The following is a 13,009-nucleotide window of genomic DNA, read 5'->3' as shown; positions in this document are numbered from 1 at the left end:
ACTAGCCTAGCATAATACCGCCACTTCCTGGACCTAAAATTATCATGTTTTAACAAGATAAATATCACGTTTTAACGAGATAACTATCACGTTTTAACGAGATACGTATCACGTTTTAACGAGATAACTATCACGTTTTAACGACATACGTATCACGTTTTAACGAGATAACTATCACGTTTTAACGACATACGTATCACGTTTTAACGAGATAACTATCACGTTTTAACGACATACGTATCACGTTTTAACGAGATAACTATCACGTTTTAACGACATACGTATCACGTTTTAACGACATACGTATCACGTTTTAACGAGATACGTATCACGTTTTAACGAGATAACTATCACGTTTTAACGAGATACGTATCACGTTTTAACGAGATAACTATCACGTTTTAACGACATACGTATCACGTTTTAACGAGATAACTATCACGTTTTAACGACATACGTATCACGTTTTAACGACATACGTATCACGTTTTAACGAGATAACTATCACGTTTTAACGACATACGTATCACGTTTTAACGACATACTATCACGTTTTAACGAGATACGTATCACGTTTTAACGACATACGTATCACGTTTTAACGAGATACTATCACGTTTTAACGAGATACGTATCACGTTATAACGTGATAGCGCTCGAAATTTTTTTTTTCCTGCGTGATAGCAATGCGCTTCCGTAAATAATGGATTCAGAAGGAATATGAAAAATTATGTGATGTGTCAAGTTGTGGACTCATTCTGGTGCCGAGTGACAAAAGCTTTACAATGAGAGCAGAAGATAAAGTAGCATTATGCTCCCAAAGAATGAGACCCAGAGGACATCAGAATGTAATGAACGACCAGGCTTTCCCATCCAAGGACTTTAATCTTCCCTGATGATGCCGGTATATTAGAAAAGGACAATGTGTCAGAGTTCACAGAGCTCAGACTGTGGAAGAGAGGTTCAGGGAACAGCAGGAGCTTAAAGTCTGTAATGTTGGGAGTTGTTTCCAGATCTGGGTGAAAACATTACCAGAAATGTGAGGGAGGGTGGAGATAAACAACACAACACTGAACAAGTTTATCTAATAAAAGATTGATGTCAAGATCAAGAAAATGTTAACATGACCTTTAACCAAGGCTGTTTCAGACTTTCAGGCCATGACGTTTTTAAAAGGCCGACACATTCAGGAGGTTTTTCTCTGTCTTTAAAAAGATCATTCTATAAAAAAACACAGAAATTAAATCAGAAATTACTCAAATATTCTCTTGTCTTTTACCCTGACCAATTTTCTTTATTACTGACATCATTACTCCCATGATGAAAGGCAGTCATAGAAATAGAAAAGAGAATCAAGGAGCCATGGGAACAGCAGCTTGTATTTATGTCTCTCAAAATATTCTAGAGTTTGTCAACCTTACAACCACAAACTTCTATTTTACTTTTATATGACCAACACTAGGTGTGGAGGAACAATAAGACATGTTCAAAATGTTTATAAAAGCCTAAAGTGGGCCCTTTTATAATCTAATACCATCAGATAAAAACCCTGTGCAACCAAACGCTTTCAGAAGTCCTGCTGTTATAGTTACTAAGAGAAGCACAAAGAGGCTCAGGTAACTCTGTCAATGTGTTACAATGGTCTAGTCAAAGTTCCGACTGAAATTCTATATCAAGACATGAAAATACCTAATAGATTGCAGAGGTGTGAATATGTTTGTAAGTCTCATTAGACTGTTATTTCCACACACAGTCCTGATTTACTCAGGGTTTTCCTAACTCTCCTACTTCATATGAAGCAATAAACAGTTTGGAACTAAAACCGCTCTGACTTCTTTATGCATGTAGAAATAATCCAGGGCCTTTGGGTAAACTAGTCCAGATAAACACAGTATTTACAAGCTCAGTATATGAAACATTAAATTCTCCTCTGACAGTTTGCTCCAGGCATCTGCAGCCAGTCAGCTCTTCAAACGTTGGGATTTCCTACAGTAAAACACATTTAGCTGCTTTCTAATTCTAATTAGGATTATGCCTCTTATATTATGTACAGCATCCATGTGCTACAGTTAATTTGTTGCACCAATGACTTTGTGTATTCCAAATAATAAATCCCAGCTTTAAGATAAACTTCTTTGTGCTGCTGTGTTTCCCCCTTTCTGTGCTGCTTTACGTGACATAGTTCACCATAAAAATAATCAATGCAGCACATAGCTTATGGCCAAACTGATTGATTTTGTGATAAATCTCAGACTGTGAACACACTGGGATCTCTGTAATGATATTCTAGTTACTGCAGGGCGACGTGGACACAGACTGGTTAATTATTAACAGTAAAAGGCCAAATGGGTCACCTAAAATTCATAGCTCATCACAAAATGAGGGCATCCAAGCAACGAAGTCATTTTAACCAGTAAAAGGTTTATTTTTAAAATATAAAAACAACAACAAAAAAAACCCAGCCACATCACACAACCACAATTAGACAACAGACAGGACTTTAAAAAGAACACGGTTGAAATCCTCCCGGTCTTCATTTGCAGTATCTGTCTGCTTTCATTTTGCTTCTCCTGCAAGCAAACAAACAAAACAACATTTAATCTCACCAGTCTAAATATGTCACTTTAGTTTCACATTTTTACTACGTACACAACATGTATGTAGAAACACTACTTATATTCAACTATGCAAGAAAAAGTAACATTTCTATTTTGGAATATGTTCATTATTTGTATATTTTTAATGTAGACTTAGAGAATTTTTTGGGAAGTGGAAGTTGAATGGTTTTTGCCATTTTTACTTAAAATTACAAAGTCAAATTTCTTTCCAGTTATATTTGACATAAATAAATAAAAATACACACACACACACAGCATTTTTATAGCAACTGAAGGTAAGATAATTACTTGATTGTGCTATAAAATGACACTTTATGCCTGAAAAATACATTATGCTGCCCCCTTGAGAACTTTAGTACCTTTGATTTGTTAAAAAATATCAAAGTAAAAAAATCAAATAGCATTTTGGCAAATGGCAAACAGCATTTGCCAAGAGTAGAAAACCCCCCTTGAAAAATCAACCCCCCCCCCATACTTATTCAAATGTAGAAAATGATTAAATAAACTCCCAGACTGTTTGGGAATACCTGTGTGTTACTTCTGTTTTCATACCTGTCCAGCAAAGCTTCATGAAACTTCCCATCCACCCTGGCCTTCTTTAGCGTCGATGCATCGTCTTCGTTAACCCTCAGCCTTCTGTCCTGGAAACTCTGAAATTTCTTCCTGTAAGACAGAGAATAAAAATATCACAGCTCTACGCCAGGAGTAAACAAAAAGGACTGGGTGTTCTTGATTTTATTAAGCACTTAACAAAAAAACAAACATTCAGACAGCGAAGAAGATGATCCGCCGTGCACCATGTGGTGTGTTATAACTCGAGCAGGGGGTTTGATAGAAATAATTAGGCTGTTAAGTTACGCTGAAAGATCTGGAACGGAGCTGGAAAACGACCTGGGGCCTTTCTGGGTCTGAGCGCGCTCCTGACAGTTCGTTTGTCTCGGCTCAGCCGGTGTTTTATGATTACCAGACTGCACTCCATCCTGAAAGGCGTCTCACGTGCTAAACACTACATCACCACGCTGCGCTCAGGGGCAGCCATTATCAACATGTCAGCATGATGAGTCCATTTTCCTCACATTCATCTACAACAAATAACAGAGTGGAAACACAATCTAAAGCATGCCAACCAAAGGAAAAAAAAAAAAAAAAAAAAAAGGCTGCCTCAGACATACTGTTTGCAACTTTAATAGGCAGCAGGAAAAAAAACAACAAAAAAAAGCCCCAGTGAAATGTGGCGTTCCTCGCGCTCTCATCACACTAACTGCAGACCATCAATAGCACCTCTGAGGGACGGCGCTGATGAGAAGGCGTCGTCTCATTCAAGCATGTGGTTTTACTGTCAAAATCCTGCCGGAGCAGACGGACACGACGGGAAAACAAAGGGATCTGAATAAAAAGCTTCAGCGGCGCCGACTTCAGAGGCCAAAAGGTTTCTCTGCTTAGGCTAGGAAAAATAAATATCAGAGAGCAGCGAAAACATCCAGACACCATTACACACGTCTGATGAAGCAGTAGAGCTTAGGACAAATTGCACAGCAGTGTGGGTTTAATGACACACATAAAAGATGACAAACAAAGCTATCATCAGAACAAAAACAGTTTAACGCGATGTAACAGTTGGGGAAGACAATTGTAGGACATCTGTGGTGACATTTCTTTACTTCAGCTCCTTCTAACAACATGTTTTAAATGACTCTGTTGCTCTTTGCTGGGAACTTTGTGTTAAAGGAGAAGAATCATGTGTTTTCAGTGTCAATTTAAAGCATAATGAAGTAACTATGTTAACTTCACTTGTTAAAAAATGCACTATACAGCAAATATGACTTATTTCATAATTTAACACCTTGAAATTGGGTCTCTTTAAGAAATGCGCCACCTAGTGTTCAATTAGCATCACAACAGGTGAGTAAGTGTTCAACGTGTTTTATTCTTTTATTTTCACAAGTCTTTTGGGTCTCTACTTATTTTATTTGACATAAAAACCTGTAACTGCTTAACTGGTAAAATAGGAAAAAAATCAGTACCTCACAATGTCTAGATCTACTTACACATCAGATATCAGTGGAGCAACAATCAGCAATACATAAAAACCAACTCGAATATTTCAATAAAATATACTCCATGTTTTTAAATGACATTTCATTGCCGGTGAGTTATGAGTTATTTCTGTTGTCGTTATTCGTTCTATTATCCGGTTAATTGTTTTGTAGATCAATACCCCTTTTTGCTTTTTGTCACTCTATAATGTTTGTTGTATATACATCTGTTGGTGAATAATAAATATATATACACAATTCAAAGAAATTCTCCTGAAATTACATAACAGTAACACTATCTGAAGGGGTGTGCAGAAGACTGACATGACATTGTCATAAACATGACACAGCATCTGTTATGAACATGAAGGAGTCTTTATGAATGTTTATGACTGTTAAGTAAAGAGCGTTGGATTTTTTTGAGTTTTTTGTTGTGCACATTGCCGGCTGCAGAGCCGATAAGATGCTGATGTAACACGCACGCTGCTGTTGCATAAATGAGTAATATTCATTGAAACTGTGGTGATAACTTACACATAATTGACCTCACAGGATTTCACATTCCCTCTGTCCTCATCTGCAAGCTCATCTTTGTGCTTGACTTCCCGTTCTGTATTGGTCCGGATCTACTCATTGGGGCGGGGAGAACACACAAAGAGAGAAGGCGTACGTTAAATACCAACACCTTGACCTCCCTCAGTGAGGAGGCGACCATTTCCCCTCCTCTGTTGAACCGGTCAAGTTCCTGCAGAGACTGCAAAAACAGTCTGAGGATTAACACGAATCCTCAGAGAAAGAAAGGCAGCCGATCCTTCACCTTCAGCATCTCGGCGTCCCCCGCTGTTTTGCTGTTGGCCACGATGTCTCCATCATCACTGTAGGAGATGAAACAGCTATTTGCAGCCAGCAGAGCCATTTTACCCTGAGGGAGGGAAGAGAAACAAAAAAAAAAAAAAAAAACACACATTAAATACAACTGCAGTGAGACGGGTTGTTGTGACAGAAACATAAAAAAACCCAGATCTTTGATGTAAAACACATCTGAAGATTGAAGGTTTTAACAAGCCACAGAGGATGACAGGGTGATTGGTTATCACCACAGCTAATTTTTACCTGTCATCCGTCTAGGCATGGAATACAATAACAACAACAACACGTCCAAAAATCAAATGCTGCTAACATATTTTGATGTGAAAACCTGAAAGACAGAAATGTTTTTGAAACTTTATCTTTAAATAAGTTATTGCGACTTTCATTCCACCTGTTTTGTTTTTTTTATTCCTGGTGATGTGTAAAAAGCTCTTAAACAAACCAATCTTTCATAGAAGGAGCATCATATCACATAGAACCAGATCCAACCTAGAAGTTAAATATGTTCATTCAATGAGGAAAAAAACTATCTAACATTAAGATTATTATTTCTATAAAAAAAAGGAAAAGGAATGGTTTTTGGGTATTTCAGCATGGAAATCCGCCTTCTTTTAACTTGGCTCCAAAAAGTGAGCCATCTATAGGAGACGGGGAGGTTAGCTGAGGACAGGAGAGGACAGCCTGACAGAAGAAGGAGGTTTCTGGATAATTTAGAGGAAATGTGCCGAAGTCCTCTGACTGAATACTCCAACTGTCAGAAATGCAACAAAAACAACTATTAATATTTATCTTAAGAGGGGCTAACAATGAGCACCACAGGTCATTTTAATGAAATTACTGGACACAATGTTAGCTGAATATCAACGAAGTTCTGCGCACATTTGTAATGGAATCGCAGCTACTGAGTACGGTTCTTTTTTTGACTTTTATTCCGACTTCATCCAGTGAAACAAACTTCAAACATATTCATTAAACTCTGTGAAATACAGAAAGGATTTCAAAACAAAGTTCTTGTTGTCATTTCTGGGAATAAATAAAAACATTTCTAGAGCAACAGTTGAAACAGGACACCAGCCTTTTATTAAGGCAAATGTTTGAGAGGCTGTTTGGATCCATGATTTGTTCTTTTCTACAAAAATCAGATAAATATGCATCAGCATGTTTATTAGTTTTGCTGAGCAGGTACAAAGAAAATAATTCCCACTAAAATGACTTTATGATCTTAACTTGGAAATAAAAGTCCACTGAATATTTCCAACTTGCAGTTTTTAGTCCACAATACAAAAAAAAAAGTTTTGATACCTCTCTCTTCAAGAAAAAACCCATTGGATTCCACTAACAGGAATCCAATGTCTGTCATTGTCTTTACATCCTGATCTTCATATAATCTCAGCACGCTGTCATGTCATTTCTTGTTAATATTCAAAATAAAATAATTGATTAGATAATAAAGCCACACTGTGAACTAAATGGCTGCAAATGATTAAAAAATGAACATGAGTCCCTACAGTGTCAGCTGGAAGACATAATGATAATGAAGGCAATTAGAAATGAAGCTGTTTTTGTAATAATGACGATGCCTTCAGGTGAGTCTGGATATCAGCAACATGCAGGCTCCAGTGGAGCCCAAAAAGGCAGCAGTTAAAAGTGAGTCAATTCAAAACCTACAGTGGCGACAATAACAAGAAGAGCAGGAAAAACGTTTTTAGATCTACTCACGTCCTGGAAGACGGGCTCCCATTGTTCTCTTGAGCCAATGGCGTCGGAGCGCCCCATCACCAAACCATCAGAGTTGATGCCCAGGTACTTTCCATATCCAGATTTAAACGCAATCCTTCAACAAGATAAGGAACAAATCATTTCCTGCTGACTTTGGTTCCCTCTCTCCTAGAAAGAGTTTGAAACAAAAGTATCATAAAGAGCAATAAAAAAAACAGGGCAGCAATCAGAGACTCCTTGGAAACCTGCTGGTCTCCAGGCAGAAACAAACAAATCTTTAAAAAAAAAGAAAGGAAAAGTCATGAATTCAAGAGTGTTACAAAGAGCAGTGTGTGTGTTTGTGACCTCACCTTGTGTCTGACAGTTTAATGGCGGTGAGCTGCTCTGGTGGGTCCGGGCCCTCGTCATCTGAAACGTCACACACATTTTAAGGCTTCACACTCATCATTTCTGATATATAAAGCTTATACTTCTGGCGTGATGACAGTATTTCCTAAGATGTACAATGGAAAGCAGGTTTATTGCAAAATTTCCACTTTAAAATGCCAGAGTTTACCAGATGACTGCTTTCAGTTTTAGGTTGGGCGCCGTGGCAACTCTAAACAATAAATTAATACAGCCATATACCGTAATGTTCCTTTTTAAATTAACGTTAGATTAACGCCTCATAAAATCTAGGTTGGAAATGCTAATTATCTTCATAATCTTGTAGAGACTGACCACGTTCTTGAGTGGCTCTGTGGTCTTTCCACTGGAAGCTTTTGGTCCCTTTCATCTCATCCAAATGGGCTTATATGCATGCAGAGACCGAAGGCTCACTGAGGGAATTGGATGTTCCTGCTGAGCATGGGCAGAATTAATTGTGTGCCGGGTGTTTTTCAGGGCAGACTGACTCAATGAGCTGTACTCTGTCAGAAGTGCCTGCAGGTAGATGGAGGTAATATCTCTGAATTAGCTCTGGCCTTCTCTTCAACTCGGCTCCTATCAGGCGTTTCACCTGGCATCTGACTTCACCTCCACTTTAGATACTTTGTTGGTTAAGCCAGAAGACAACTTTATTCCCACAAAGCTCACTGAGCAGAAAACCCAGGTTAGGTTTTCACTTTTTTGTGGAAAAAAGCTGGACAGCTGGTGGTATTTCAACCCGATTGGCAGATTAAATTAATCTAACTTTTATTATCCACATTTTACTCAACTCATCAAGGCTCTATAATCGTTGCATAAGGACTTGGCGCTTTCATCTCTGTGCTTTGTTTTTCCTCCATATTGATTTGATAGAGAATATAAATTCTTATAAGTTCAAAATGTATTGTACAATTCAAGGCTGGTTTTTAAAAATATTTTATTCATCAGTTGTTAATATCTTAACAACTGACAACAAGTGTTTTCTTCTTAAAGGTCATGTTCTATGGTGATATGCAGATTATATCTATACAAAATATGAAACAAAAAAGTCACAAATGTGGTAATAAAATAATACTTGAACAAACTGATATGACTAATTAATTTACATATTCATGTGTTAAAAACACTAATGAGTAAAGTTTTTGTTTTATTTTGTTGTTTTTTTAAAGTAAATAACAGTAAAAACCAGGAAATATTTTGTCACTTATTAAACCTCTGCAGTAAAAGTTGTCATTTTTTTTGGCAAGATTATATTTTTGCTTTAGAAAAGTAATTAAAAAGTGTTTTAAACTAAATGTAATAAATTCTTAAATTTAAAGGATCTTGCTCAGTGAAATCAGCAGGAGGTTTAGACATCAAGGCCAAACAGATCATCTGCATGTAGAACTGAAAGGCTTACAATATTAAATGTAGTAGTTTAATAAATATTGCATTCAAGCAGGCCTTTGTGATTGCAATATTGCACACATTGATATCACAAAGCCAACTCAAAGTAAATATATTGTGCAGCTCCAATAGAAATAATGGAATCGCCTGGCTGGAATACCAAACTGCTCATGAACCGCATGAACGAACTAAACCCTTGAAGTAATAATTGCATCATAATCCCCGTCTCTCTTCATACCTCCATGTGGTGCGCCAAGTGTGAAGAGCCCAGTATCCAGGGCATGAATGTATGAGTTGTTCTGCATCTCTATGGCAACCGTTCCTGCAATGTCTCCGAAACTACTGACACACCACCAACCACCTGGGGAGCAGAGAAACCAAGGTACCGTATGAAGCCAAGAAAAATGAAGTCATAATACAGCTTGAATCTCTCATAAAGGCCCAGTCATGGAGACGTTAAATTATACATTTAATACAGTCTCACTTGTTGTTCTTTACATTAAAAACTGGCAGGATGTAGAGCCTTGTACAGGAAGTTGGTCATGTCATTCAGGTTACTGGCAGATATTTCAAAATATGACTGACTTTCAGGGGCTATTAAAAAAAGGATAGTTAATATTTTATTATACAAGTCATTAAAATGACCAATGTTGAATTTATCTACATTTAGAGAACAGGTCTGGGAACACAAGATGAGGAGTTCTGCATGGCAGAAACAAAAACAGGTAAGGAGAATAGAATGTAAAGGCACATACCTCAAGTTCTTTCAGAGAACACATACATACATACATACATATATATATATAATCATATTTTGAGAACCAAATTTTAATTCTGCCCACTGTTATTAAATGAAATCCATAAATTATTGCGCTTATAAACTGGTCTTTTATTAATCCCCAAAATCTAAATAAACTTGTTTGGATTCTGTTTCACTCATATCACAAACCAAAATGAATCAGACATGGTGACAGATACAACAACAACAATAACAACAAAAGACTACAAACCTCTGTACTTTAGTTCTGACTGTAAAAATATGTAAAATGCCTTTTGATAAAACCACCTGTGGAGACCAAACCCAGATACTTAAAACCAGTTAATATTTGTCAGTTCTTAAACCTGCAAAATACTGCAGAAAGCTGTGGTTAAAGTCTGGTAAATATTTAGGTAAATAAATGTGTTAAACGTTTCGTTTCAAACTAAATTCCCTCAAGTTAAAGTTGGGACACATTTAGACTCTACTGCACTACAGCAACTGGAGCATTGTTCACTCAATCTATTATGAGTTAAACCCTTTCAATAGCATTCTTAGCATTCAAGCACACTTTAGAGATTGAATAATAATAATAATAATAAAAATAATAATAATAAGAATAACAGGTCATACCAACAATATCTTGCGTATCTTCGTCATTTCCAGATTTTCTCTTTTTATCTTTGTGCTTCTTCTTTTTCCTGGGGAAAAAAACTATCCAATTCAATCTTCATGTTGTGATCATGCGCATATTAACATGCATGTACTCTGTATTCCCAAACCAATCAAATCGAACAAATTCCTTATTTCATGAAAAGCTCATCAACAGACAGACAAAACCTCACACATTCTGCTAAGTTTGCATATGTTAGTAGATGTGGTCGTTTCAAGGTGAAACAAAACCAACACCTTAAACAACTGATGTTAAAATAAGCGTAAAAAACACTGCAAACCAATGAGCTAACAGCTAGCACGTTAGCTAACTCTGCATGTGGCTGACTAATAAGCTAACGAACTATTCTTAAGATTCAAGTTATCTAGCTATAGCCAAACATAAGTTACTCTAAATAATGGAGACATTTTAAATCTTAAAGGTTCTTTGAGGTCTTTCATGATTTCCAACGTCACTGTTTAGCCTAGCGCCCTAGCTAAAGCTAGCTAGGGAAGAGACTGATTTATAGCTGCAAACAACGCAGCATCTCAATAACTAGCGCTACAAACAAAGAAGAACACTTACCCTTTATTCTGACCCTTCAGAACAAGCTTAGTTGATTTTACATGTGAATATTCAGACATGTTTCTCACTCCAATGCACTTAGCATGAACGTCTTATTACTCAGATAAACAAGTCGTGGTATAGTACGGCAGCCGGGAAGGTCCAGTTAACAACTGAGACGTATTCGCAGACCGCCTGAGTAGATTTAACCGCTTACTTAAAAACCTGCCCTGCTTGAAAAGATTATAATGTCAGTTATTATAAAAATCTGATTAATTGATTATTCGAGCTTGTTCTTAATCTAACATCAGCATGAACACGGCTATTTTTGGAAGGTATCAAATATCAAATGGAACACACACACACACACACACACACACACCCACACACCTACACACACACACACACACACATACATATATATATATCACCGTAGAATATGTAGAATATGTCCTGATCATATATGACCTTACATATCACATATATATGAGTTTGTATAGCTGATCTATTTAGCTGCATCTAGCTTCCTTTTCACTATAATCAGTTTCCATAGTCCAGTCTGTAGTAACCATCACCCCAGCATGATGCTGCCACCACTATGTTTCAGAGTGGTGGAAGTGGTGAGACCGACTCACCACTTACTTAAAATAACGCCATTATTTTGTGTAATATATTTTTTATCTATAGCTAGTTAACTGGAAACTTAAGAATAGCTCATTAGTTAGCCAGATGCAGAGGTGGCTAACATGCTAGATGTTAGCTCATTAGTTTGCAGTGTTTTCTGTTTTCATTTATTTTATATTCAGTTGTTTAAGGTGATTGTTTTTGTATTTGAAACAACTCCAAACACCTGTGCACATATGTAAGACAGAGGGTGATTTTCATATTCCAGTAAAACAACATTTATTAGTATAGAGTCAGCGCCACAAAGCAGAGTCTATTCATGTGTTAAAATGGTCCAGGCAAAGTCCAGCACTCCATCCAAGGGAAAATCCATGTCAAGGCTTGGAAACTAATTCTCATTGACACTTCACATTAAGTTTGACTAGGCTTGAGTGATTTTGCACAGATAAACAGGCAGCCATTTCAGTCTGCAGGTTTCCCAAGTGGTAAAGACATACCACTCAATAAAGTAAGGTGTTTCTACAAAACATTGACGTGGAGAGTTAGTTAGCCTCGCTTTTTTAATAAACAATCTATAAAGGTGGACCTCCAACTATAAAAATCATTACATTTATATTCATGTAGGTGCTTATCTCCAGCTTTGACTTATTAAATTGAATATTTCTTTCATTGGTTTCGGCTGATCTCAGGTATAACACACTGAGTTTATCAGTTACCACTGGAGAATAATAAAAGAAGATTTTGTAGTTTACTAAAATTTGCAATTCAGTGATGTTTTCTTTTCTTTTTTCTTTTTTAAATATGACCTAAAAAGTCAAACAGGCAGCACGAGAACAAGCAATTCTCCAATTTACCACCATGCGCATTTCAATGTTATTTTTAGTTTTGCAGCAAAGAGTCTAAATCCTCCTGCTAGTCAGCTATGAGGTCATCCATTTTCATTTTCTCGACTAACACAGACACCCACACACAAAAGTAAAATATTGCTTGATTTAACCCCCTTACGCCCTTTCTCAAATACAAAAATAAGATAGTCAAACCAATCAAGGTTGGCAGAGGTAGAGCTGACCTCGCGGATGCTGTCCTCATCTTAATATTTATGCTAATGTGGCCTCATTAAACAGGAGTGGCCCAATAAGGAGACTGTGACAGGAGGTAATAAATCATTTGTGGGCACTGTCAAGAAATAAAATAAATTAGACAGTGACTTGTGTTATCTGCTCAGTGCAGTAAAACTCAACCTGCGTGAGGACTCTGTCACAGAATATGACTTTGTGTATTGGGAAAAAAAAAAAGAAGATAGAAATAAGTCCACAGCTGGAGGAAGCATTCAAACCGACCACACTGGAGCTAAACATGTCTTAATTTGTTGGGACGT

At 37.0% G+C, this 13,009-nt stretch overlaps 1 protein-coding gene across 1 annotated transcript; it reads right to left on the bottom strand.

Annotated features, from left to right (window-relative positions):
* Positions 1-2,401: 2,401 nt before the first annotated feature.
* frg1 (FSHD region gene 1) lies at positions 2,402-11,197 on the bottom strand. The gene is made up of 9 exons (XM_015012524.2): positions 11,029-11,197; positions 10,425-10,492; positions 9,273-9,395; positions 7,594-7,651; positions 7,244-7,358; positions 5,472-5,576; positions 5,189-5,280; positions 3,171-3,281; positions 2,402-2,570 (listed from the first exon to the last, which is right to left on the bottom strand). Exons 1-9 carry the CDS (start codon positions 11,085-11,087, stop codon positions 2,534-2,536), a joined length of 768 nt encoding a protein of 255 aa, XP_014868010.2. The 5' UTR covers positions 11,088-11,197; the 3' UTR covers positions 2,402-2,533.
* Positions 11,198-13,009: the final 1,812 nt, after the last annotated feature.

The sequence above is a fragment of the Poecilia mexicana genome, unplaced genomic scaffold (genome assembly GCF_051168715.1).
Source record: "Poecilia mexicana isolate PSO_F unplaced genomic scaffold, ASM5116871v1 scaffold_2, whole genome shotgun sequence".
NCBI classification, from domain to species: Eukaryota; Metazoa; Chordata; class Actinopteri; order Cyprinodontiformes; family Poeciliidae; genus Poecilia; species Poecilia mexicana.
The sequence above is the reverse complement of the archived record's forward strand: the minus strand, read 5'-3'. Positions and strand labels throughout refer to the sequence as shown.

Coding starts and splice junctions, on each gene's coding strand:
- frg1 (XM_015012524.2), bottom strand. CDS start 11,087: ATGTCTGAATATTCACATGTAAAATCAACTAAGCTTGTTCTGAAGGGT. Junction 7,652..9,272: donor ACTTGGCGCACCACATGGAG/GTATGAAGAGAG, acceptor GTGACGTTTCAG/ATGACGAGGGCCCGGACCCA. Junction 5,577..7,243: donor GGGAGCCCGTCTTCCAGGAC/GTGAGTAGATCT, acceptor TCCCTCCCTCAG/GGTAAAATGGCTCTGCTGGC.